This window comes from Anolis sagrei, chromosome 1, assembly GCF_037176765.1.
Source record: "Anolis sagrei isolate rAnoSag1 chromosome 1, rAnoSag1.mat, whole genome shotgun sequence".
Taxonomy (NCBI): domain Eukaryota; kingdom Metazoa; phylum Chordata; class Lepidosauria; order Squamata; family Dactyloidae; genus Anolis; species Anolis sagrei.
The window spans coordinates 286,388,070-286,415,262 of NC_090021.1; the positions used below are offsets into that span (position 1 = coordinate 286,388,070).

Here is a 27,193-nt window from a genome sequence, read left to right on the forward strand (position 1 = left end):
CAGCCAGGCTTTGAAGCTGCAAGGCCGTTCAATGCTAATCAAGGTGGCCAATGGCAACATTCACACTTGCCGCAAGCAGACAAGAGTTCTTTCTCCCACTCTGGACTTTCCACAGATATATAAACCTCACTTGCCTAGCTTCTAACAAACTTCACAATGTCTGAGGATGTCTGCCATAGATGTGGGTGAAACGTTAGGAGAAAATGCTTCTGGAACATGGCCATACAGCCTGGAAAACTCACAGCAACCTAATGATTCTGGCCATGAAAGTCTTCGTCAACACAAGGTGACAATAGTCAATTTTTACTGCCCACATATGTTTAATTACTTCCTTAAAAAAAATCTCACAAATCCCAAACCAAACCTTTATCAGCTTATCAAATCAAACCTTTATCAGTTAACTGTAGGTTGAACATACTGGGAAAACATATGTTGATGGGTTAAAATCTCGTGCTGGTGGAATTGCTTCCTGACTGTGAGAGCTGTTCAGCAGTGGAACTCTCCGCCCTAGAGTGTGGTGGAGGCTTCTTCTTTGGAGGCTTTTAAGCAGAGACTGGATGGCCATCTGTCAGGGGTGCTTTGAATGCAATTTTCCTGCTTCTTGGCAGGGGGTTGGACTGGATGGCCCATGAGGTCTCTTCCAACTCTTTGATTCTATGATTCTATGATTCTACGAGGTCTCTTCCAACTCTATGATTCTATTAATAAACTGTGCCAAAAAGTCCTATGATAAGGTTGTCACAAGTAAGGGCTGTGCTGAAGGCACATGGTGGCAACAATTTCCTTCAAGACTATAAATACCAAGAAGCAGGAATACTCTCAACAGAAGATGTAGGAGAGAAGAATCATAGAATCCTAAAGAGTTGGAAGAGACCACAAAGGCCATCCAGTTCAACCCTCTGCCAAGAGGAATGACAAAAGTACATTCTACACATGCTCCTCTAAGTGTGCCCAAGGTCATTTGTTAACTGCATTCCTTTAAATGTCATATACATTACTCCCTTCTTTCACATACCAACCCGCTAAGGTAGGTCAGGCTGAAAGTGCTGGACTGGCTCAGGGTCACACAATGCATTTCTTGGCTAAATGATGACTTCAACCTGGATCTCCCAATTGCTTAACTAATTCTCCCAACAAGTACATCACACTAAAAAAGAGCTTCAAAATGGGATGTTTACTGGATGTGGATTATACTGGTAGTGTCTCTTATGTTACAAAATGAAAGCTTATAAATTGCAAAAAGTTGGCTAGAATCGTTCTTCTCTTGCAGAGCTGAGCATCAACTGGATTAAAACCAAAGTCCAATTAAATGCATCGAGAATTGCAGGAGACTTACCAGAATGTTTCCTTTCGCTTCATGTAAGCAGTGAAATGCCAGTTCTTGGTTGGTACCACCTCCAGGAAATATACTTGAGCATGCAGCAGTTACCAGATTCTCCACTGTTAAAACACAAACAAACACCCGTTCAAGGGGTAAGTAAGAAAGTGAATTATCAGTTTAGATAGAAATATGGTGACTTTATTCTTAATCCTTGTCTGACATTTCTCAGAGAAGTGAAATACCACCATCTCTGAAAGTACTGGTTCTTTACCTTTTGGGGGAACCCCTTTGTGAATCCAAAGACTACTATGGATCCCCTTTTCAAATTTATTTAATTTTCAAAGTATCAAAGGGAGAAAATTGAACTTCACAATATTTGAAACCAATCTATGGAAAACAGAGTACTAACCCAGGTTGAAATGGATTGAAGGTTCCTGCTTTAAACCATTATAAAGGTCAAGGTTTTCCCCTGATATTATGTCTAGTCGTGTCTGTCTCTGGGGGGTGATGCTCATCTCCATTTCTAAGCTGAAGAACCGGCGTTGTCCATAGACACCTCCTAGGTCATATAGCCAGCATGACTAGATGGCGTGCTGTTACCTTCCTGCAGAAGTGGTACCTATGGATCTACTCACATTTGCATGTTTTCGAACTATTAGGTTGGCACAAGCTGGGGCTACCAGCGGGAGCTCACCCCACTCCCTGGATTCGAACTGCCAACCTTTCGGTCAGCAAGTTCAGCACCTCAGTAGTTTAACCCACTGCGCTACCATTATACTCTTGTAGTATATCAAACATCAGGGGCAGGCAAAAAATCTGCACAATACAGAACACCATAAAATTATGTCTCCAATTCCTTTGTTAACACTAACTGTCCAACTTACAGATATTGGAAGGATGGATTTTCACAAATCAATGTTAACATTGCCTTACTATTACCCTGAAGAAGAATATTGCTTCACAACACTGGGCAGCATGGCATGGCTCAGAAAAGTACGTTTTTTTGGAATATCACTGCTACAGCTTCGCATCCCAGCATGGCTAGAAGCCATGTCAGTTAGGAATTGTGGGAGTTGAAGTTCAAAATACCTGGAGGGCCAAAGTTTGCCCAAGTCTCCTCTTGACCAAAGAAATCTCTACTTTGCATAGTCTCCCAAACCTCCAGATCAGATTAGAGGAGAACTGAAGGCTTTTAATACCTCCTACGCATTCAATCATTGGAATTTTAGTCAATGAGAGGCAATATTTAGGATTGCTCATTGCTTTACTCTAGGCTGACACTGTTTACTCTTTCTAAGCTAAGGGGTAAAAAAAAATTGCAGTATATAATTTAAGTCAAAGGAAAGACCTTTAAGGCTTTCGCCTTCACCACAATTTTCTGTTTATCCTTATTTATTATAATGGATGGCTGGTCCAAACAATTGCTAATTATCCAGCAATACAATACCCTTCTGCACTAGTAAAGCAGTTCATGATTTCCAGCTCTTTACCATTCTCCAGGACAGATGGATTCGTTTCCAGTTCTTTCCATGGCTGCCATACCAGCTCCTCCTTGGCTGTGTCAGAGGCTGCCAAGGATCGATCTCGAAGAGGTGGGATTTCAGCTTGAAAACGAGGGCCTACATTGATCCGTCTAAAAGAAAAAATAGAAATATACATTAATGAAATGGCAACATCGAGGAGATGCCAATTTGTTAAAACTAAGTACCTGCTTAGTTACAGCTCAGTCACTGGCACTGGTTGTCATAAGTAGTAAAGGATGTGCACTGGTTTATTCTGAGTTTTATCTTGTTGTGACATGCTTATATGTTTCATTCAATTGTATTTTATATTGTGTTTTATGTCACGTCTTGTTCTAGGCACTCCGTGCCTTATGTAAGCTGCCCCAAGTCTCTTTGAGGAGATGGTGGTGGGATACAAGAATAAAGTTGTTGTTGTTGTTGTTATTGTTATTTGAAACACAACAAGATGAGTCCAAAGCAAACAAGATAACTCTGCTGGCTCTTGTATTGGATCACACGTCGGACACTTCCCAAGTGTCTAGGACTGTGTGATGTATCAGCAAATAATGCATACAGATTCCAGTAAGGTGACCTTTTACAGCTGGCAGACGGTAATTTTGTCAGCTCCGATTGTGTTTAAATGAAGGCCAAGGTCTTTAGGCACTGCACCCAGTGTGCCGATCACAACTGGGACCACCATGACTGGCTTGTGCCAGAGTCTTTGCAGTTCGATCTTTAAATCCTCATATTGTTTCAGCTTTTCCAATTGTTTTTTTTCAATCCTGCTGTTGCCTGGAATTGCAACATCAATCCGTACTTTGTTTTTTAACACGATCATGAGGTCAGGAGTATTGTGCTCCAAAACTCTGATGATGATGATTCATTTCAATGGCAATATGAACCATTTAAAACACAAGTAAGAAGCTAGGCTTGAGTTTAATTATTAATCTCAACTAGGTAAAGGTAAGGTAAGGTTTTCCCTTGGGCTTAAGTCCAGTTGTGGAGATGGAGATGGTGCTCACCTCCATTTCCAAGCCAAAGAGCCGGCGTTGTCCATAGACACCTCCAATATAAAGTGGCCGGCATGACTGTGTGGAACGCCATTACCTTCCCACCGGAGCGATACCTATAGATCTACTCACATTTCCATGTTTTCAAACTCCTAGCTTGGCAGAAGTTGGGGCTGACAGCGGAAGCTCACCCCGCTCCCCCGGATTCAATCCTGCGACCTCTTGGTCAACAAGTTAAGTAGCTCAGTGGTTTACCCACTGCATCACCGGGGGCTCCACAGCCTCAAATAGAGCATGCACTAACTCAGTGTTTCTCAACCTTCCTAATGTTGCGATCCCTTAATACAATTCCTAATGTTGTGTTGAACTCCATCCATAACATTATTTTCGTTGCTACTTCAAAACTGTAATTTTGCGACAGTTATGAATCGTAATGTAAATATCTAATATGCAGGATGTATTTTCATTCACTGGAGGACTAAATTTTGCCCAAACACCCAATACACACAAATATGAATACTGGTGGGGTTGGGAGGTACTGATTTTGTCATTTGGGAGTTGTAGTTGCTGGGATTTATATTTAACCTACAATCAAAGAGCATTCTGAACTCCACCAATGATAGAATTGAACCAAACTTGACACACAGAACTCCCATGGCCAAAAGAAAATACTGGAAGGGTTTGGTGGGCATTGAGTTTTGGAGTTGTAGTTCACCTACATCCAGAAAGCACTGTGGACTCAAGCAATGACGGATCTGGACCAAACTTGGCACGGATACTCAATATGCCCAAATGTGAACAATGGTGGAGTTTGGGGGAAATAGACCTTGACATTTGGGTGTTGTAGTAGCTGGGATTTATAGTTCACCTACAATCAGAGAGCATTCTGAACCCCACCAATGAGAGAATTGAGCGAAACTTCCCACACAGAACCCCCATGACCAACCCCTTTGGCAACTCCTCTGACACCCCTCCCCCCCAGGGGTCCTGACCCCTAGGTTGAGAAACACTGCCCTAACTAAATCTATTGTTGAATGGTAAGTCAAACTTTATGTAATCAAAACACATAAAAAAAATCTTTAGGCCTACCTATTTCATCTCTAAATGCTATCGTACATGGCCCTAAAACTGTCTTAAACTTTTCAACCTTTTATGTGTTTAGTGTGTTTTTAGACTATTTATATTATTTTCATTATTTCAGCTTACTTGCCCTGTCCATACTTGTATAAGACTCTTAATACTCTACTGGTTGATTGAAAAGGAGCCTCTACAAACAGAAAAAGAAGCTCCAGGGTCAATACTGGGCAATTGCACTGGATATATTGACAAACACTTACGGCTCAATGCTGACAGGAGTACACTCTTCCATGACAGAAAGGACAGGAGGTGTGACTTCTGCACTATCTGCAAGGCAAAGGGCACACATTAATGTATGCTTCCATTTTTCATAATGTTATGCCAACTATCATTATTTTTGTACAATCATATCTGGTCAGGAGGAAGGTTGATCTTTAAAATGTCACTATACCATGCAATATTTTTCTCCTACTTCCTAGCATCTTTCTCAAATGGATTTATAATATTATAACACTAGGCTCTAATTTAGGAAGTAATTGGAAAATCTGAGTTCCTAATTCCTCCTGGGCCACGAAGCTCTTGAAGCAGCCTTAGATCTGCCAGTATCTCTCAGTCCAACCTATTGACAGGATTGTTCTAAGAATAAAAATTGAGATGGGGGCTTTGTACAGTGCCTTTAGTTCTTTAAGAAATCGTTGGTATTTTTTTTTTCGTGTAGGAGCAACTTGAGAAACTGCAAGTCGCTTCTGGTCTGAGAGAATTCGCTGTCTGCAAGGACATTGCCCAGGGGACACCTGGATGTGTTACCATCCTGTGGGAGGCTTCTCTCGTGTCTCCGCATGGGGAGTTGGAACTGACAGATGGGAGCTCACCCTGCTCCCCGGATTTAAACTGCCAACCATTCAGTCAGCAGTCCTGCTGGCACAAAGGTTTAACCCGTTGCGCCACTGGGGGCTCCTTTATAGCACAATGCATATATACAACATGAATACACAAGCAACACAACAGCTCCATGAATATCTTCCACAAGCATCAATCAAAATAGCAGTCATTCAGCCATGATGCCTCAACCCTTCCAAACCCAAGTCAGCAACACATGGAAACTTACTTGATCTGAGCAGAGTCCTGTGCCCACTTTTAGGAGTTATGGGGGGTGGAACGGAGTTGCCACTGGCAGAAAGGATGGCATTGAAATAGAGTCCCGAACCCTCTCGTACAGGGCTCAATATTGGCGGGGGAGTGTAAGGAGGTAGCTCAAAGTTCCTGTCCGAAGGGTGGTCTGCCAAACGGACCGGTGAGCGCAAATGGCTCTGGTATGGCGTGATATTGGAATAAACCGGTGGAGCAATGAAAGTGCCAGCTTTGGGTGGGATGAAGAGTGGTTCCGGTCTGGGCCGTTGCTTTGGTTTCCGTGCAAAACTTTCAGCATCTTCTTTTGGAGCTTCATTCTGTATTTTTTAAAAAGGACACTGATGTTATTTCACATCATATCAAGTGCTTTGGGAGGACCTAGAAAATACATAGAGGGGCCATATTTTATTGGACGTGGATAAATGAAACCATGGGTACTGGTCTTATGGATATGAGGTGTGTGTGTGTCTTACTGTAGAATACAGAGTAATTTTTCAGAGTTCTGTCTATGCCTAGGATTGCAAATCTGGACCTACCTGGGCAGATGTGTCCATATTCAAATTGCGATTGGACCTTCTCCGAGTGACGATTACAGACGGCTTGCTTTCTGAAACTCCCCGGTCATTGGTCACAAAGTACTTGTTGTCCTCACTCCTATCCCTTCCAATCTCATGAGGGTCCAATCTCCTCACAGGAACAGACACGGGAATGATAAGAGGCACTAAACTGCTATCTTCCCGGGCTCGCTTTGGGGTAGATGAAGAGCTGGCAAACTCCACAACACTCCGGGGAGCAGCTACAGCTGCCTCGCTGTTGTTCTTCTCTTGTGTAGTTTCTGGTTCCTTCAAACAAAAAGACCATGCACCATTTAAGATACCTGACACATATTTTTACAATCACGTGGAACGTCTTGGATAGAAAAATGGTGTTACTGCCTCCAAACAAGGCAGGGGGAGTGAAATAAACCTTCTTTTCAATCCACAAAGGTATTAACATCTGTTAACAAGTGACCTGATTATCAAATCAGGAGTTATTCCTGATAATTGTATTTACAAATTAGCAAAGCAAAGACAGGCGGTGGCTAATGTTTGATTATAACAATGCTGTGCAACTCTGGTGGATGTGTAGACCAGTTTTCTGCTGCTGGGACTTTCCAGGAACCACACAGCCTGCCAAAGCACAGCAACAAACAATGAAAACCTGGGAAGTGGCCAAAAGTCAACTTCCAAGTTTCTTTTAATGTTGTATAGTGCTCCTAAGACCTGTTTAAAAGATGAATTACCATTCTTAGAGGCTTCCAGGAAAGGCAAATCATTTTTTCCGTATGTTAAGTGAGAGGATATTCTAAGGACTCTGAAAGGGCCAAGGGCTTCAAAAACAGCATGAAGGACCATATGCAGTACTGGGCTTTTAATATAAATGGATACATTTATAAGTCTTCTACTCAAAAATGAGAATCCTTTCCCATGTAATATAAAGACGATAGGAATCAGATCACAGTGAATAGTATCAAATGACACAACCCTTCCTACTGGGGCATAGGATACATGGTCCCACAGGGACAGTGCAGATTTCATCTTGACAAGCTTTGGACTCAATTTATTTTTGGCTCCCTCTATTCTCTGGTATCGTTCTCTTGGGGCTATCATTCTCTCAGAACAGATGCCCCCAAGGAAATAGGGGGGCATGGATATGCCGGGGTACACATGGATATAGCTTACAAAACCTTAAAACTGAATTCTTTTACATCACTTTAGATGCACAAAATGATATTGTGGCACCTTTGAGACTGAGAGAAAGAAGTTTGTCACATACACCATTATAGGGTCAGTCTACTTCATCAGATATAATATGAGTTATGGCTCAGGTCCAACCTATTTTCGAGACTGCATCTCTTTCTATGAACTGATGTGGGCCCTAAGATCTGCCAGGGAGGCCCTTCTCTTGGTCCCACCTCCCGCTCTCTTGGTTGGTGGGGACAAGAGAGAGGGCCTTCTCGGTAGTGACTCCCGGCTTTCAAATGCCCTCCCTAAAGAGATTACAGTAGCCTCCACCCTCCTGGGTTTTTTTTTAAACATCTGAAAACATGGCTTTTTACACAAGCTTATGACCATATTAAGGGATTATGAACACTATATCTGAGGACTTAGTGAGTGGTCACTGTGAGTGGTTACGACAGTGGTTCTCAACCTGTGGGTCCCCAGGTGTTTTGGCCTAGAACTCCCAGAAATCCCAGCCAGTTTACCAGCTGTTAGGATTTCTGGGAGTTGAAGGCCAAAACATCTGGGGACCCACAGGTTGAGAACCACTGGGTTATGAGAACAGATATTGTACATAGCCACTATTTCATAGCTTGTTAGGTATTTTAGTATCTTTAACAGATATGAGTTTTATAGTTGTTTTATGTGTAATGCGGTTAATATTATTGCTATTAATTTAACCTTTTCCCCCATATGTTGGTGAAAGTGTACAAATCTCTCTCTCTCTATATATATTGAAACTATTTCATAAAATAGGAAGGACTGGGCCATGGACTCTATTTATTTGGTGCATGGACTCTATCCATTATGTGGATTTCTGAGTATTCCCTACTTGACAAGGAAAATATTATACCTGGCACATATGAATAAGCTACTCCATATAAAAGAGTGACATGGATGGTGAGTTTGCAAGAAGCATTAAATAAAGCTTCACACAAATCTTGTAACCACCACCCATGTTATGTGCATTCATGATGGGAAAATGCATAGTCCTCCAGATGCTGTCAGACTGCAACTCCCTACAGGCCTAGTCATCAAGCCAATAGTGAGAAATGTCAGGAGTTACAATTCAGCAATATCCAGGGAGCTGCAGAATGTCAACCTATGGGGCTCACATTCTGCATGCCAGAGAACAAGCAAACTAGACCCAAGAATGATTCAATATATATATATAATTAGGCTATTTGAACAGCTCTTTTTCAACTCAAAGAATAAGTAAAAGATAATGTAACAAGCCTTTTGGCTGTTGCAACAGAAGGCATGGTTTCTAGGAGCAGCTGGCCAAATGTAAGCAAAAGTAGGAAAACTGACAACATTATTAATGGGTTTTCAAGGAAATGAGACATAGTTTTGAAGCTATTGGAAGACTGCACTGCACATTGTACATAATGTTACTCTGCTCGAGCTCTTTGAGTTCAGAGTTCAACAACGGTAATCTTCGTGTTCAATTAGTCAAGAGATGTCAAGTATTTCCAGTTTCAAAACAAGAAGAGCAATATTATATATCCAGGATTCCTGCAAAGCCTCAACTAAACGATTCTTCAAGTTGCTTGGCACTTGCTCATATATCATTTAAACCCAGCTCTTGGGTGATCTAGTGGAGGGAAAATAATTAAACTGAGAATGGGTGGGATTCAGTAGGAGAATGGAGGCAAAACTGAGGAGGCAAGAATGAATTACTTTGCTCCTGCTGACTCTATACAATACATATACATATAGTTTGTTTATTTATTTTTATGCCTTCTGCATCATGAAAAATTTCTGTTAGAAATGTAATATAACTGACTGGTTGCTGATGACTCGATGACTTGATCATGAAAAATCACAGCAGCTTTCAGCATTTCTCTCTCCTGGCTAGGCAGGCTAAGGCTGTCAGAACCTGGCAGTCCAACAATACTTGGATAAACACATGGTTACCTCTCTGGTAACCTCAAGCTATGGCTGATACCAAATGAGAGACTCCCTCCTGGGCACACAGAAGACTGAGTGACTTGGAAGGCATTGAACAGACTGCGGTCTGGCACCACGAGATGCAGAGCCAACCTTAAGAAATGGGGCTACAAAGTGGAGTCCATGGCATGCGAGTGTGATGAAGACCAAAGCACAGACCACCTACTACAATGTAACCTGAGCCCTGCCACATGCACAGTGGAGGACCTTCTTTTAACAACACCAGAGGTACTCCAAGTGGCCAGCTACTGGTCAAAAGACATTTAATATAATGCCAAGTTTTTAAACTTTGTGTTTTAAAAATAAATTACAACTGTACCCTCGGTTTGCTTCTCATACGATAAATAAATAACTACTAGAATTTGAACACCAACTAACTTTAGCAAACCAGTCAACTGTGATCTGGAGCCTTTAGAGAGAATACAATATTCATATTTTTGAATTAGTATCTTGGTTACAAGATTCTAACACACTTGAATAACTACTTTGTGTTTTAAAAATACATTACAACTGTACCCTTATTCTGATGCAATAAATAAATAAAACATCTCTGGTTTAATGTTGCATTAAGTCCACATTGGACATGTGAAAGCAAAACAGAAAAATTCAAGGCAAAAGACATTTCCCCCCTTTTTCTGAAGCTTTTCTGAAGCTCACTGACTAGAGATTTTGAGATTTGCAGTCCAAAACAGTGACTTCTGGATTGAAATAAGATAAATGATTGGTCAATAGCAACTGCAAAAAATTTTGTGATGTTTCATTCTGGGAGTAGAAAAGCTTCTTCAACCCAAATGCTAAGTTCAATTTTAGTAACATTATCAAGGGGCCACATTCCAATGAGGAACAAAAACACTGGTGAAAGATTATGGCCAAAAATACTAGTGCCATTTTACTTAAAGCATTTACAGCTAGTAACTAAGCCTTGGAAGAAGCATCTTAACTTTTCAGAATGGCTATGAAACTATAAAGTGGTGGTATTATTGGGAACAGAACATTGCCATGAACAGTAGGGTTGCCAAGGTTCCCTTACTATATAAGGGATGTCACCGATTTTAAGGTTGGAAACATTTTCCTATTATATAAACTGAACAAAATGTAAAAAAAACCTTGCATATTAGGATGTGGACCGTTTATAAAGACAGATATACCCATCATGCAATGTATTAGTTACAGTCAGCCTTCCACATACACTGGGATTAGGCACACAGGAGCACCAGGAAAATGAAAATCCAGAAATAAATACACTGTATTATTGAAGGCTTTCATGTCTGGAATCACTGGGTTGTTGTAGGTTTTTTGGGGCTATATGGCCATGTTCTAGAAGCATTCTCTCCTGACATTTCACCTGAATCTATGGCAAGCATCCTCAGAGGTAGTGAGGTCCTCACTACCTCTGAGGATGCTTGCCATAGATGCAGGTGAAACGTCAGGAGAGAATGCCTCTAGAACATGGCCATATAGCCCAAAAAAACTTACAACAACCCAATAAATACACTGCTTTTTTTTAACCTGAGGGAATACCCCTCTAGAAAATTCTAGGTCAATATGACTCTACAGACAGTTTTTTACTGCAAGCTGACTACAGAATTGTACTGGAAGATATAGAGATTCCTAGAGAGGTGTTCCCTTTAGAAATCTCTATATTCTCCAGCATGACTGGACAAAGTTGACAATAGAGTCACACCATAGGACCAAGAGATACCTCATGAATAATCTAATTAGCAAAAGTAAAAAATTGCAAATGTGAAAGGACAACTGTAAACAATGAGTTAACTTTGCAAAGAAATGTATGGCTACATTAACTCAAATAAATACTTTAATTTGTTATTAAGGCAGAATAAAAAATTTACTTCCTAACTCTCAATTTTGCATGTTGTATATTTTAACCATCCTTAATTGCTGTTTGAAAACGTGACAATACCACCATATAAACAACTCCAAAATCTGAGTTTGGGACCCTCGGATTTGGTTTCAGGGTCTGATGTCCCTCACCCACCATGTGCAATGAGAAGCAAGGCAATGGGGATGATATTATCCACAAAACAACACTTACTCTGACATCCTGAAGAGAAGCCAGCTCTACAGCCTTCTGAGCCAAGGTTAGCAAGTTGGCTTCTTGAGAAACACGTCGCCGTCTCCGTGTGCTCTGGATGACACCACCTCTAACTCCACTGAAGTCGTTTGCTCTCTGGACAAGGCCTTCGTTTATAGCCATCTGCTTTTCGACTTCTCTAACATTCTCATATTTCACTTTCTCCATTTCAGGTTGGCTTGGCTGACCTCCCACTGGCAGCGCCCCATGTTCCACCTCTCCTTTGTTCTGCTGTGAATAACCGTCCTTATTGTGACTGAATCTTTCAGACTGATGCCGAAACTGGATGTCTGGATGCTGCTGTAGTTGCCAGTGATGGGACAGCACATTGCTGGAGTACTCCTCAGCCAGCTTTGATGCCAAGGCATCTTCTGCAGAAGATGCTGGCAAGACGCCTTCCTTGGAGAGCCTCCGTGATCTCCTTGGAAGAGGAATCTGGGCTTGGGGCAGGACAGTCTGTGGGTTCTGCTCTGTTAGGGCCTTCAGCAGCTCCTGGCTCCTCTCAGAAACAGAGTGGTACTGATGAGAAACCATGTGGTGCTGAGGAGGTGCTGTTGCATGAGGCTGCGCTACAGAAGCAGGTGGCTGAAGGCCATAGGCTTGTGAAGATGCCTGTTGTTGCTGGTGGTGATGGTGATGCTGTTGCTGTGGATAGAAGTTTTCAAACAGTTGCATCTGTGGAAGAGCTTGTTGTTGCTTCTGCTGGGTGGTAAAGGCTGGGCTGGAGGAAGTAGGAGCTTGCTGAAAGACGTGCAACAGTTCAGGGAGCCCTTGCTTTTGGCCCTGATGGCCAAAAGCAAGCTGGAAAGGCTGCAAAGGAAGTGTTTGGTTCTGAGTTTGTTGGTGTTGTTTCTGCATTTGCTGATAAGGATTCATCTGAGCTTGCTGACGGACCAGGGCTTGCTGTTCTAGCTGAGCTTTTTGAGACATCATCTGCTGGACAGCATCTCCATACATGTTCAGCTGTGACATGACGGCACCCTTCTCCCTGTTTCTTTTCAGGGTCTCTTGGTGGCTGTAGAATTCTTGGATGCCAGCATTGGGGTGGCCCCCTTTCTGGCTGCCTCCTCCATACAACATGCCATGATTCCACACTCCAGGCTGAGGAGGATGCCAACTGGCCTCGCTTCGCTCAGGCAACCGATTCCCCATCAAGGAGTTCTGCCACTTAGCAGCGGCTAACTGCTGGGGAGTCATCCGGGCCTCCCCTCGCTCTTGATAAACAGAATTCAGCAGAGCTGCATTGCTGGGGACTCCACTGAAGACTCCCGACTTGGTAAGCTCCATCGTTTGGGAGGCAGGCATATTACCTACATGGCCGTAGTAATGCTCTTCTTTTATCTGTTGCTGTTCGGCGTCTTTCAGCAGTCCAGGTGGTTCGCTATAATAGGCATGCCGTTTCCCTCCCCTCTTGTTTGAAGACTTCTGCTGAGCCTGCAGACTCATGGTTGAAAAGTGCAGGGGGAAATCAAACCAACAGCCAGTCCATTTCTACTGCGTGAGGATTAAGCCAAAGGCAATACAAAAATAATCTCACTTCTAATATATGTGGAGATGTAAGACACAGATTTTAGTTTGTCAGCCTTTCCAATTTACACACTGTGATTCAAAAGGAACCGTGAGTCCATTTGGAGTCAGAATCTGCAACAGAAATAATAAAACATAAATTAATTTTAAAACTCTAAAATCAAAACAGTAAATAAAGAACAACACTCAAAAACAGGGAACTTCCAGACAAGAAACAATCAGGGCCAGCTAATCACCTCCCAACAAAGATTTCCCCAGGCAGCAACTAGCCAGACCTTGAAACAGCTAGGCCATCAAGTGCTAATCAAGGGGGCCAACCACAACATTCACACCTGCCTCAAATGGGCAAGAGTTATTTCTCCCACCCTGGACATTCCAGAGAGATATATAACCCCACTTTTCTAATTTCCAACAGACCCCACAACCTCTGAGGATGCTTGTCATAGATGCAGGTGAAACATCAGGAGAGAATGCTTCTGGAACATGGCCATACAACCCGGAAAACTCACAACAACCCAATAAATTAATTGCAAAACAACCCAAACATCTTGGCTCACCATCTTGAAAAAATTAAGTCAGCTTACCTCCACCAGGAATGTGTGAGGGGATTATAAGTAAATATATTTACTTATATTTACGTAATTTAGATCCCACCTTTCTCCCATAATGGAACCCAAGTATTGTTCCTCAAACCTTAATTTTGTAGCTGACAAAGAACTATGAAAATCCTGCAAAGGCATCTCAACACAGATTAAAGACATGGGTTAAAAGGAACAAATGAAAAACATTGACCTAGATGTTATAAAACAATTACTCATCGGTGTATGATTTTTCACACTACAGAAACAAGGGGACGCACAGATAAGGAGGAAATAATCTGCACACAGTAGTCGAGGTAACATAAGCTATTCAGACACACTTGAATAGATTTTTAATGCAGGGTCACACATAAAGAGAGCTGAGCCTGAAGTAGTAACGAAGTTTTAATTGTTGTAGAATTTTGGGAGTTTTACAAGTCCTTTAATCTTCTCTGCCAAAGAGTACCGCTCCTCACCCAACTACAAATCCCAAGATGCCATAGCATTGAGCCATGGCCGTTAAAATTAGTGTCAATCTACAGTGTAGATGCACCCCTTATGTCCTCTACAGGGAATGTAGTTTCCCAAAGGACACTGCTTCACAGATCGCAACCCGGAAGCCCCCCTCCCTTTTGTTTTGAACTCTCTTGCTCGCCCTCTCCTATTGACTTTCTGCTCCACATCCCGGACTGTTTTCAGCCACACTTTTGGACTCCAAAACCTCTAGCCTACATGTGCCCTTGCCAAGGAGATCATACCTCAAGAACTCTGATGAATTGCTTTTATCAATTGTTGTTGCTTCTAATAAACTTTGCTGGGATGGGGATGGGATGGGGACCCCTTTATGAAATCTATGAGCTTATGAAGGTTTATGAAGAATGTATATGAAATATATGATATGAAATGAGATGTACCCTCACCCTCTTTCCCTACTCTTTCCCTTTGAACTTTACCCTACTAAAGTATGTGACCTGGGGCTACAGTAAGGAATCCAATTTCCTTAGAAGAAACTCCATTCATATTGACATTGCATGGACCAGGGCTGGCAATATCTTAAGGCTTTGTTTTCAGAGTCAGACAAACAGAGCCAAAGATTTGTCAGCCGAAAACCCGGAAAACGGACTGATTAAATCAATCATGGTATTTGTGTACGCTCCTTTGTGACTAAGGACCCCCTTTGTCCACAAGGTTGAGATCCAGATACCACCCATAGCCCTTCCTTTATGCCTATACACATCTGCTATCAGAACTCAGGAAATCCCTTTGTTTCCCCTGTCTGCCACCCTGCCGGGCCAGCAGCAAAGGCTTTCAGTCAGCTGGCAAGATGCCTCCCGGGCATCCTGCCCCCTCTGAGCTGTCTAGCCATGTCCCGCCTCCGGACTGCTGATTGGACCATCTTCGGAGGCGCTAGGGAGGCTCCGATTGGCCCCCTGGAGGCAGCAGCGCCCGCTGGTTGGCTGAGAGGCGGGACATGCGGCCAAGCCTCCTCCTAGCTGTTCCAGGGCCAGCCAATCAGGGCAAAGCCAGCTGAAGGAAGGCGAGCGGAAGTTTCAAACTGTTTTTCCTTTGTTCTGTCTGTATAAATATGCCTGAAAATCACTGTACTGTATGCTTATGGTGGAAATATCCCTGTAACGCATCCTTTTCAGCTGAATCGCAGAAATAAACGCTTCGGTCACTGGATACCTCTTCAGCCTCTGGTGGGATTAATTCTTAATATTTTGCGCTTTGGATTGGCGTTCGCTGGCTGCTCACCAAGGTTAAGGACCCCATTCGCGGTCTTCCGGGACCTCCCTCGCTGGGAGGACCCTCCAAAAGAGCTCGATATCAGGGTCATATAGTACTACAACATCTGAAGGCCAACAAACTCCCAATTCCTGCTGCAGAGAACTGTGCCAACTGTCCTTTAGCACCGGGAGATTGCATAACTTCCTTAGCAAGCTTGATGAACCAATACATAACAAAAACAGCCTGCATCTCAAGCTGCTCACATATATTTTGCAGTGTCCGTCAACACTAAGAGCTAGAAATAATTATTTACTCTGCAGAAGTACCATATGCACACGATGCCTCAACTCCAATATTCCCTTCTCCAGTGACTCAGTAAAGTGCATTGTTGTGTTACAGACAGTCTATCTTAACTCCCTGCCTTCTACTACGCAGTGAACCTTTCTTGACCCTTGCTAAAATAGCGTGGTTCAATTTCTGGCATTAATATTAGAAGCTACCAGACCAGAGACAAGTCTTGCATCAGAACCTTTTAAATACCCAACGTTCCCCATCGGTCCAAAAGAATAATAGACAAGAGGTTAAAAATATAAATTATTGTGAAGAGGGAAACAAGTCCCACAGACCAACTAAGTAGGGAGGTACATATTTTTGCAATTCTTCATTCTGATAAGGTCTCTTCCTAGTGGGCAAGATCAGATCAGCTTTGCACGTGTATAATTTGTTATTCATGTTTCAGGGTTTGTTGTGAAAAATGTATTTGCACAAAAATGTTTTCATATAAAACAAAATGTTAATACTGTATAATAATTTGGTTTTATTAAAATCCTCACATATTTTGCACAAAAGACTCTAACTTTCGAACAAAATGATTTTTGCACACTCAAAACAAGTTGGTATGTTTGTGTGCATGTGTACATAAAAATATTTTCAAACAAAAGTCTCAAATTGAAACATCCAACAAAGGTGGATGCTTAATACAATGAAGACATTGATAGTTTTTTCAGATGCCTTACACTACTACAAGTAAGTACTGTATGAAGTAGTTAATTTTCAATGTCTGCACAACTGTAGCTACATATCAAAATGCAATTCCTTATTAATACTCTAATGAAAATGTTCTTCATTCTTTAATAAATCCCACTGTGCATCCCCCCCCCCCCCCCAGTTCAACAAGGCCCTTTTGGAGAATTGACTGAATTAGGAACTGTACCTGAAAACATAGTAACTGAGAGGTCAAAGATGGAAACACAAACTTTTGTATGTTTAGTCAACTTCTTAAAGCATTTGAGAAAGTAGACTTGGTCTACAAAACATATGCTGCTAATTTCATTCTCTCGGTTATTTTGAAAGGTGCTACAAAATCTCTTTTGCAGACTGATAGTCCAGACTAACATGGCCCTGTCTTTGAATCCTAACCTAATAATAGGTATCTAAGAAAATGGGATCTCATCTGCTTACGTTTCACAGAAGACCTTTCTTAGTTATTAGAGATTATCATCCCAGTTCTGTCAACACCTATTCACACTTTAGAATATTTTTTTAAAATATGTGTGCAAGTATCCTTAAAGATGCCTGCCAATTTATGGAGACCCCTTACATTCAAAGGAAGGGGATACCCAAGGATTTTTTTTGCCAATTCCTTGCTCTGGAATATAATCTACAATGCCTGGTATTCATTGGGCAAATTCCCATTCAAGTATTAACCAGGGCAGATCCTGTTTAGCTTCCAAGGTCAGACAGGATCTGGTGCCATTAGAGTATTTAGGCCCAATGTTTAGCCATTTCGTATTCATGGAAAGGATTAAAAATGAAATTCCTAAGTAGCCTTTTGGAACCCATAAGATGGAATTATGAAGGCATAGGAAAATACCTTAATGTTTGGCTTCACAGTGCCAAGGAAGGTACATCTGAGCTCCTTTAGGTCCCCAAGATACTATGCACATAAATGGCATGTGTTACCAGAGTTCATCACACTTCAATTGTGCAAGATGTTCACACTGGCATAGAACAGTCATCAGACACCAATGTTATGAAACTAACGTCATTTTAGAAACTCCCCTTTGTTGCTTGCAGCATTATGAAATTTAGGCACTGCAGCAAAAATTCAAAATAAAAGATGTAGAGATTATGCAATCAAAAGAGCAGGAGCAGTAATGCCGACAAAGCTACGATTACGAAGATAGTATCTCTTAAACCAAGGATACTGGATGTTATTGCCACAGTGAAAATATGGACACAACTGGCTGCACAACAAAGTGAGACAGAAATATCAAGGGGTTAAAAAGTGGTGGAAGATTTTTGGTAGCAAATTCAGCTAACAGGTATGTCATGTTTCCATAGTATAATGGAATGAGTTATTTCCTGCCACATGCATTGTCTCCGTTCCCATACTAACCACCAACACTCAGCTGAATGCTTCACATGCATATTAAGGTTAATTAAAATGACTGCCAATTATAGTACCAAACATCTGTTGTCACCAATGTGAATTTGGCACCTATCCAGCCTATTCAGGGCCCCGTGAGAAGCAAGTGCCACCCAACTATCTTTTTTTCCCCCAACTGTAGCTTTTGTAGCACAAACGGTGCAGTGTGGAGATTTTGTTCCTATACAAAGGTAAACAAATGAACAATAAAATAAACAACAGGTCTTTGAAATGCTTAGTTGACAACAGTCTGTGGAAACCATTTCAAAAAATAATGATTCAGTTCCGCTTTAATATGTCAGAATATAGAATGTGAGGTTTTAATCAGTCCCTCTCCGATATAACCTAAGTTGTCAAATAAGCAAAACTTGCAAGGAAAGATGACAAAGAAAAGAATCCACACACACACACACAACAACAACAACAACTCAATGCTTTACTCTTTGTGTAACCAATAGACCCTTTACATAGCAGTCCACATTTTAAAGATTCTGTCAGTCATTAGTGGGACTGAAAATGAAAGGAAGAACCAGCTGTTAGTTACAACACTTTACATTTGGGGGTAATGAGGGCATAGCCTTGTAATTTCTTTTAAAACTTGGAATTAAAAACAATGGAAAAATATTATGAATATAATGAAGAATGTTATTAGTAACATATATATTTTTTCTGACTGGTTCTTTTTGTGTCAGAAACAACGTGAGAAACTGCAAGTCACTTCTGGTGTGAGAGAATTGGCCATCCGCAAGGAAGCTGCCCAGGGGATGTCCGGATGTCTGATGTTTTACCATCCTTATGGGAGGCTTCTCTCATGTCCCTGCATGGGGAGCTGGAGATGACAGAGGAAGTTCAACCTACTCTCCCCTGTCGTTCAGCAGTCCTGCCATAACAAGGGTCTAACCCATTGCATCACCAGTTCAATACCAAACTTCTTACTGGTGGGAAGGGATGTTTTTGGCATGTTTGAATTTTGGAGGGCATTTTTCTAATGAAAAAAATCATTAAATATAAACACACTATTAACACAGCATTCTTAAAACAGCAACTAATTAAGACATCTAATTTTCACTGCTGCTACTTTTTAAAATCAATGCTCCCAGTTTCAGGAAGAACTTTTCAGCAAGACTTCCTTGTTTGGTTGCTCAGGAGGTCAAGATCTTTGCAAGGCAGTACATGGTTAAGGCCTAAGATGGCACCAGATTTCATTTGATCTTGGAAACTAGGCAGGATGGAGGACCACCTAGGAGCATCAGGAGCTATAAGCTATATTTCAGAGGAAGGCAATGGCAAACCACTTGTTGAGCATTGCTGGCCTATGAAAACCCTATGAAATTCATGGGGAAACCCACTGACATGTGACACACAAATATTCTCCCCCATCAGTGTTTTTGCAAGATTATACAATTGCTACACTTAGAATTACAGAATCATAGAATTGTAAGAAACCCAAAGGGCCATCCAGTCCAGCCCCATACTTCCAAGCAGGAACACACAATCAAAGTACTCCTGAGAGATGCACATCCAGCCTCTGCTCAAAAACCTCCAGATAAGGAGATTCCACACTCCCTGGCAGCATATTCCATTGCCAAAGAGCTCTTTAGTTCAAAAGTTCTTCCTAATATTTAGCTGGAAGCATTTGAGTCCATTGCACCGTGTCCTATTCTCCAGAGCAGCAGAAAACAAGCTTGCCCTCTCCTCATTGTGACTTCCTTACAAATATTTAAACATGGCTTCATTTCCCCTCTCAGCCTTCTCTGCAATCTCTAAAGTGGGAAGTATGCATTTCTACCTCTGCTCCTGGTTAGTGGATGTTTCCAACTTCTGCAACCTCTGCCTTGTAATCCAACTGTATTTCCTTGCACGTGGATCGTGAGCTTGCCATTTCACTGACTCATTTCCTCATCCATTTAGGCTCATGGTTCGCTCTCTCCACTCTGGCTGCTTGCAGAGGAATCCTGCAGTCCAGCATTACAGGGCCAGGGCGTTCCTTCATCGTCGCATATAAAATGCCCTCAGCTCATTTTTCCACTCCCCCTCTCAAGAGCATAAAAATATCTCCAGGAGAGACACAAGAGACCCCAAGGGATGGAAACGTTCTGCCTTAAAAATGCAACTCATACACAGGCGACTTATGTTTATGAAATCCTCGCAGGAAAGAGCAGAACCAAAGAAGGACAAGAGCCTAAAGATAGAGCCCAACTTGTGAAAATGGAACCAGCTTGTAGAAACTTTTAGTAGCAATAGTAAAGGCAAGAGATATTGCCCCTTGAACTATGGCACACAAAGTTAACACAATAGCAATAGCATAATAATGACACTTCTGCCTTTCAAAATACAACAAGGGATCTAAAATCTCAGAAGAATGGCAAACTCATTCCCTCAATGGGAGGGTGGAAAAGCATAGTAGCCGTTGGCCAATGCATTCCCTTAAACTACTTCTTTCTTGTTTCCTTACACTCTGGTCATTCTTTCACTTGGGAGAGTTATACTCAAAATATTTGCTTCCTGATTTCCTCACCACCATCACCACTGCCTACACCAGTGGTTCTCAAACTTCCTAATGCCGTGGCCCCTTAATACAGTTCCTCAAAACGTTAGTGCTACTTCATAACTGTAATTTTGCTACTGTTATAAATCGTAATCTAAATATTCAGGATGTATTTTCCTTCACTGAAACAAATTTGGCACAAATACCCAATACACCCAAATTTGAATACTGGTGGGGTTGGGGATGGTTTGATGTTGTCATTTGGTAGTTGTAGTTGCTGGGATTTATCGTTAATCTACAATTAAACAACATTCTGAACTCCACCAACAATGGAACTGAACCGATCTTGGAACACAGAACTCCCACAACCAACAGAAAATACTGGAAGGGTTTGGTGGGAATTGACCTTGAGTTTTGGAGTTGTAGTCCACCTACATCCAGAAAGCACTGTGGACTCAAACAATGATGGATCTAGACCAAACTTGGCACGAATACTCAATATGGTGTTGGAGTTTGGGGGAAAATAGACCTTGACATTTGGGAGTTGTAGTTGCTGGGATTTATAGTTCACCTGCAATCAAAGCATACTCTGAACCTAGCCCACAATGGATCTGTACCAAACTTGGCACACTACCTACATGGCCAACATTGAATATTTGTTGGGGTTTCTGAGGGGGTGTGTGTTGTTTTTGAATTTCTGGAGTTGTAGTTCACCAATAATAAAAAGGAAGCGAAGGACAGGCGGAGAGATCTTCAGCCTCCTCTGCCAATGGGGTTCCTAAGACCATTAGAAACATGTGTTTTCTAACAGTTTTTGGCAACCCATCTGAACCCCCCCTCACGGGCCCCCCCAGGGGTCCTGACCCCCAAATTGAGAAACACTGCCCTACACCATATAGTGTATTCTCCTTTAGTTATTATATTAATGTTGTTACTATAAATGAAAGTTTTGATCAAAATAGAGTTTTGTAACAAATAATCTTTGTAATAGATTATCAAATATCTCTGAAAGTACAACTTCAATTTTCATGGCTTCACCTTCTGCCACCATCTCAAGTTATTTAGTGAAACATGTTTCTTAAAGTCTGGGCATCTCCTGGTGGGACTACTGATGGAAATGTATTTAAGTTTGCACCCTCCATAAAGGCTTTTGCATCAAAGCCACCATGCAATTTAAAATGTTTTTTTCAAAAAACACATTGGGCCAGGTAGCAAAATGTACATTGCTGGAATTACCCCTTTGCCAGGTTCTGTACATATCGTATGAAAAGATCCTGTTTGCTATGTGGGTGGAGAAAATAAGAGTCAGTGGTTTATTTCTGTACATTTATATGTGTACAGTTGCACTCTTGTCCAAATCAGAAAAACAGCTCAGATAAAGTAAGAAAAAACAAGATTAAGGAAACTAAGTGAGAAAAAGTACCATGGCAGGGAAGTTCCTATTTTCTCCTTTCTTTCAAGTACCCAGAATTATAGTACTGGCTTTGCTGACAAAATTTGCAGACTCAGCACACAACGGCCTGATTTGCATGTCACAATACACCATAATATTTTAAAAAATCAGAATCTTATTCCTCTCCTAACCAATTAAAAACCCAAACAAAGGTTTGTTTTTTACTCATGTTCTCCAGTTTGATGGAAGACCAAGTGCCCAGTTTGGGAAGGCATACTAAATAAAACTAAGATACAGAATGTCAGCTCCTTTACCTGAACATTATATACTCAATTCACTAACTGCAATACTTTTTAAAAATCTAGTTACCATGAATGACAGCTTAAGTTTACTTCATTCTTTTTGCATCATAAGTAAAGACAATAATACAGGCAGTTCTTGAGTCACAAAATTCCAACTTAGAAACAACTAATAGTTAACAACAAGGGTGAGACAACAGGAAGTGAGAGGAATCGACCCTTCGGAAGGGAAATTCATTCCTGATTGAGTTATCATGGGGAAAAGGGGGCTCAAATGAAGCTGTGTGACCAATTCTTGTTTCCACAAGAAGCCAATTTTTTCAAAATCCAATGATCACAGTGACAGAAAGTGAAGTGAAATATTCTGAGCAGTGGCACAGACAGCAAAACAAACACCACAGGGGTGTTAACCCTTCCTTATGCTATCCAAAGCTAAAAAACATATATATCTTTGGCTGGAGTTACGCTAAAAAAAAGTACCTGTTTCGACTTACATACAGAATCAACTTAATAACAAACCTTATCTCGTTTGTAACTTGTAGACTGCCTGTATTTGCACTTCCAAATGCAACAGACCTCCCAGAACCGTCTTCACCTTTCAGATCAATTCATTTTAAAACATTGTTGCAAGAACATGGAATGGGAACCAGTTTGCCATCTTTAATTCCTTAGAAGAAAGATGTGACCAAAATGAATGGAACAGAAGAACAAACTGAGAGTCAAGAGAATCTGGTTTGTTCCCTACTGACCATGCACCTCATGGAATTAGGTCACACATTGTTGCTCCTCAGTTTTAATCCTCCCTATCAGAGAAATATTGCCTGGCGTTAATATGCTGCTGTAAGGTTTTGCTGAAATAATATACCAGTATGTTAAGTGTTGTCAACACTGCTAGCACTCTGAACACCAACTAATCTTAGCAAACTCATTATTGAGCCAATGGAGAGAATACAATGTTCATCTTTTTGAAAAACAACTACGTAAATGTGTACTCAGAAGCAACTTTGGCAACGTTCAATGGAGCTTACTCACGACTAGCACTTGTGCTTTGCTACTCTGCTGCTGAATGCGCATGCCCAGTGTAGAACACATCTCACCACGCTAAAACAGTGGATGTGGCTCTTAATGAGACAAACCACATTATCACAGGCTGTCTGTGCCCTACAACACAAGAAATTACACTGTCTAGGCAGTATTGCACCACCTGACATCCGCTGGGAAGTAACAGCCAATAATGAAAGGACTAAGGCAGTGACATCTCAGGCCTATCCCCTGTTCGGATATCAGCCAGCACACCAATGCCTTAAATCAAGAAACAGTTTTCTAAGATCTACAGAGATATGCACAGGAACATCCCAGCAAGTGAGAGTCCAAAAGTGGCAGGCCAAAACCTAGAACCTTAAACCATGGCTGATACCAAATGAGAGACTCCCTCCTGGGCACACAGAAGACTGGGCAACTTGGGAGACGCTGAACAGACTGCACTCTGGCACCACAAGAAGCAGAGCCAACCACAAAGTGGAGTCCACAACATGTGAGTGTGAAGAAGAGCAAAACACAGACAACCTACTACAATGCAGTCTGAGCCCTGCCACATGAACGATGGAGGACCTTCCTATACCAACATCAGAGGCACTCCAACTGGCCAGCTACTGGTCAAAGGAGATTTAGTATAATACCAAGTTTTTAAACTTTGTGTTTTTTAAGTACATTACAACTGTACCCTTGGTTCACTTCTTATATGATCAATAAATAACTACTAGCACTCTGAACACCAACTAACCTTAGCAAACCAGTCAATTGCGATCTTGAGTCAATGGAGAGAATACAATATTCATATTTTGGAATCACTACCCTGGTTACAAGATTCCAACACATTTAAATAACCACTTTTCATATGACTTCTTTGTTTTATCGTAAGATTATGGCTCTCTATCTGAAGCATGACTAGATGCAAAGTTTGTTCAGAGAATAGCCTCTCCTAAACATTTCCACTGGGAACCTTGAGCTTCCTGCCTTTCACTTAGATCACTACAGAAAGAGTTTACTCTGTCTTGGGTGGCTTTCCCCTGATTTATCTAATTGAAAATTATGATATTGTTTAGACAACAAATCTGAATAGCATTTGGGTTAATTTGTTGAGCAAATGGTGCCTAAATAATATTAAAGAAGGATTGAGTCATGTTGCCTATTAGCAACTAGGCAACAGGTTCATCATTTCATCCCTATCTCTTTCATGTTCAGTGCGCTCTGTGTATACAAGGCTTCTTCAGACATCTCTTCTCTACAAGGTTCTTCTCCGAAGTGCCTCAATCTCTCACACACATACATATTATTTTCGATTTAGCCTGCATGTATTTTCTACTTCACAAGCCAAGTTCATGACCTGACATCTAGTAACATTACACTCCATTTGCCCATCCATCTGTTGAGAGCCTCCTGCAGCTTTGCCTTCTCTTCAGCTTCATCTGCTATTCCATTTATATCTCAAATCACAAGCAGGCGATGGTTAAAGAGAGCATTACAGTGCAATATGAGGCACACTAACTCAAAAGGAAGCTTATATCCAGGGATACACGTGGATCTGAAATCTCAATGTAGTCCAAGAAAGCACTACAGCATTTTGAATACAAAATATGTCAGGCCAATGGCTCTTTATTTATTATTAATAAATCCCCGGTGGTGCAATTGGTTAAGCCCTTGTGCCAGTTCAAATCCAGGAAGTGGAGTGAGCTCCCATCTGTCAGCTCCAGCTTCTTGTGTGGGGAGATGAGAGAAGGCTCCCACAGGATGGTAAAACATCCAGGTGTCCCCTGGGTGATGTCCTTGCAGACGACCAATTCTCTCACACCAGAAGCGACTTGCAGTTTCTCAAGTCACTCCTGTCATGAAAAAAATATCTGCTTTTCCTTAAAGCACTAATGACACCGTACAAAGCCCTCGTCTCAATTTTTATTCTTAGAACAATCCTGTCAATAGGATAGACTGAGAAATAGTGGCTGATCTAAGGTCGCTTTGTGAGTTTTGTGGCCCAGAAGGAACTAGGAACGCAGATTTCCCAACCACTTGGCCAATGATCTAACCACTACACAACACTAGTTCTCAAACACCATCAACCAAGCAATTCACCAAGTAAGAATCATCATAAGACATTCAGGCAATGAAGCCCTGATAAGTCAGAGGAAAGTCAACTTTTCTTGTCTCCTTGACTCTAAACCACTACAACACACTTCAAACAGCTTACTCTGGAATGATAAACAGGATTAGAGCCAGCATGGTGTAGTGGTTTGAGCATGGACCCAAAAACAGATTGTTGTTCTACTCTGGCACTTGAATGTTTACATTTTAACTTGGTTCATGGTTGGGATGTTCAACTTTGTTTTTAAGCACATTTTAACTAGTAACTACGGCACTGTTTTTATTGAATATTTTATTTAAATTGAGTTGAGTTTTTGTTAATTTCTGTAAGTGTTGTTTTATGTCAACTAGTGTTGTTATTGATATTTATAAACGCTGGTGTATTTATGTGTTTTGTGTGCACCATGATGTGCTGCTCTGTAAGCTGCCCCGAGTCCCTTTTTAGGACATGGTGGTGGAATATAAACAAAGTTATTATTATTACTATGGACTGACTCACAGAAATCAGGGTTCAAATATTTACTTCACCATGGAAGGCCACTGGGTGACTGTAAGCAAGACAACCTCACTCAGTCTCAGAGGAAAGCAAGAGCAAGCTCTCTGAACGAATCTTGCCAGGAAACCCCAGTGATAATGTCGCCTTTGGGTCACTGTAAGTCAGAAACAATCTGAAGGAAGGCACAATACAGTAAGAAGACGATATGACGCAATAATCTTTTGGAGTCCTCTGCAAGGTGGTAATAACATTCAGTTGCACCTACTGCTTTAACATCTGATTTATTTTACATAACTGCACTGCATTACTTTAACCTATGTAATGAGCTCCATCATCAGCCATTACAAGAAAGGGGATTAGGGTTCATCCCATGAGAGCGGATTTCTCTCCGTACTATCTGAATGTCAAGATTCTAGGAAGTAAAGTAGCCTCCCCTCCTGAACCTTTTGAATGGGAAAACAGACACCCAGTAACCATATCTTTAAAAATGCTCCGCATGAGAGTGACTTCTCCCGACAGATTCCACTCTCTTTACTGACTTCCAATTTTAGAAGCCACCCTATTTAACCCTGCTTGCCCATGTTCACTTTTAAGATGCTTGCAGCTTTATGTGCATTCTCCAAAATATATTCTCCAGCCATACATTAAGGTAAAAACTCATCAAGTTTGTCATTTCCCAACCTAAGACTTGTAAGACTCTTAGCTGAAACCTGGGTTTGTAAAGGAGTCCTGACCTCTGTCAACTTTGAAGTTAGATACCATTCCAAATCAAGCTTTTCTGTTTTTAGTTTGCTAACTAAAGTAAGAATTTACAAAGCTATGGTAAAGTGTCATTGCAGAATATATTAACATATTTGTGGGACTTCTGTCCTGTTTAATTGGCTTTGGCTTCTGACAACCTGTAAGTAGAGCACCAAGAACTGTGTAGCAAGTGATGCCACATAGTAGTATGCTGCTTGGGAATCACTGGTGGCGCAATGGGTCAAACACTTTTGATGGTAGGAGTGCTGACCGACGGGTCAGCGGTTTGAATCTGGAGAGAGTGGGTTGAGTTCCCTCTTTCAGCTCCTGTTCCCCCTTCAAGGACATGAGAGAAGCCTTTCACAAGGATGGTAAAACATCAAAACATCCGGGCGTCCCCTGGACAACATCTTTGCAGATGGCCAATTCCCTAACACCAGAAGTGACTTGCAGTTTCTGAAGTTGCTCCTGACTTGGGGAAAAAAAACCTGGCATCTCAAGTTTAAATCTCATGAAGCAAAACACTGGCTTTGT

At 41.4% G+C, this 27,193-nt stretch overlaps 1 protein-coding gene across 5 annotated transcripts in view; it reads right to left on the reverse strand.

Annotated features, from left to right (window-relative positions):
* MIDEAS (mitotic deacetylase associated SANT domain protein) overlaps positions 1-27,193 on the reverse strand; it is a 106,943-nt gene that overhangs the window by 23,100 nt on the left and 56,650 nt on the right. For 4 of the 5 annotated variants that reach the window (XM_060761155.2, XM_060761146.2, XM_060761164.2 and 1 more), the window contains exons 2-7: positions 11,805-13,484; positions 6,578-6,883; positions 6,019-6,358; positions 5,171-5,237; positions 2,812-2,954; positions 1,337-1,440 (exon numbers count right to left, since the gene is read on the reverse strand). In XM_060761155.2, coding sequence (XP_060617138.2) covers positions 1,337-1,440; positions 2,812-2,954; positions 5,171-5,237; positions 6,019-6,358; positions 6,578-6,883; positions 11,805-13,289 — 2,445 coding nt within the window. In that variant the 5' untranslated portion in view covers positions 13,290-13,484. Of the gene's footprint in view, positions 1-1,336; positions 1,441-2,811; positions 2,955-5,170; positions 5,238-6,018; positions 6,359-6,577; positions 6,884-11,804; positions 13,485-19,893; positions 20,035-27,193 lie in introns of those variants that run through there. The other variant, XM_067462812.1, reaches the window with a different exon arrangement.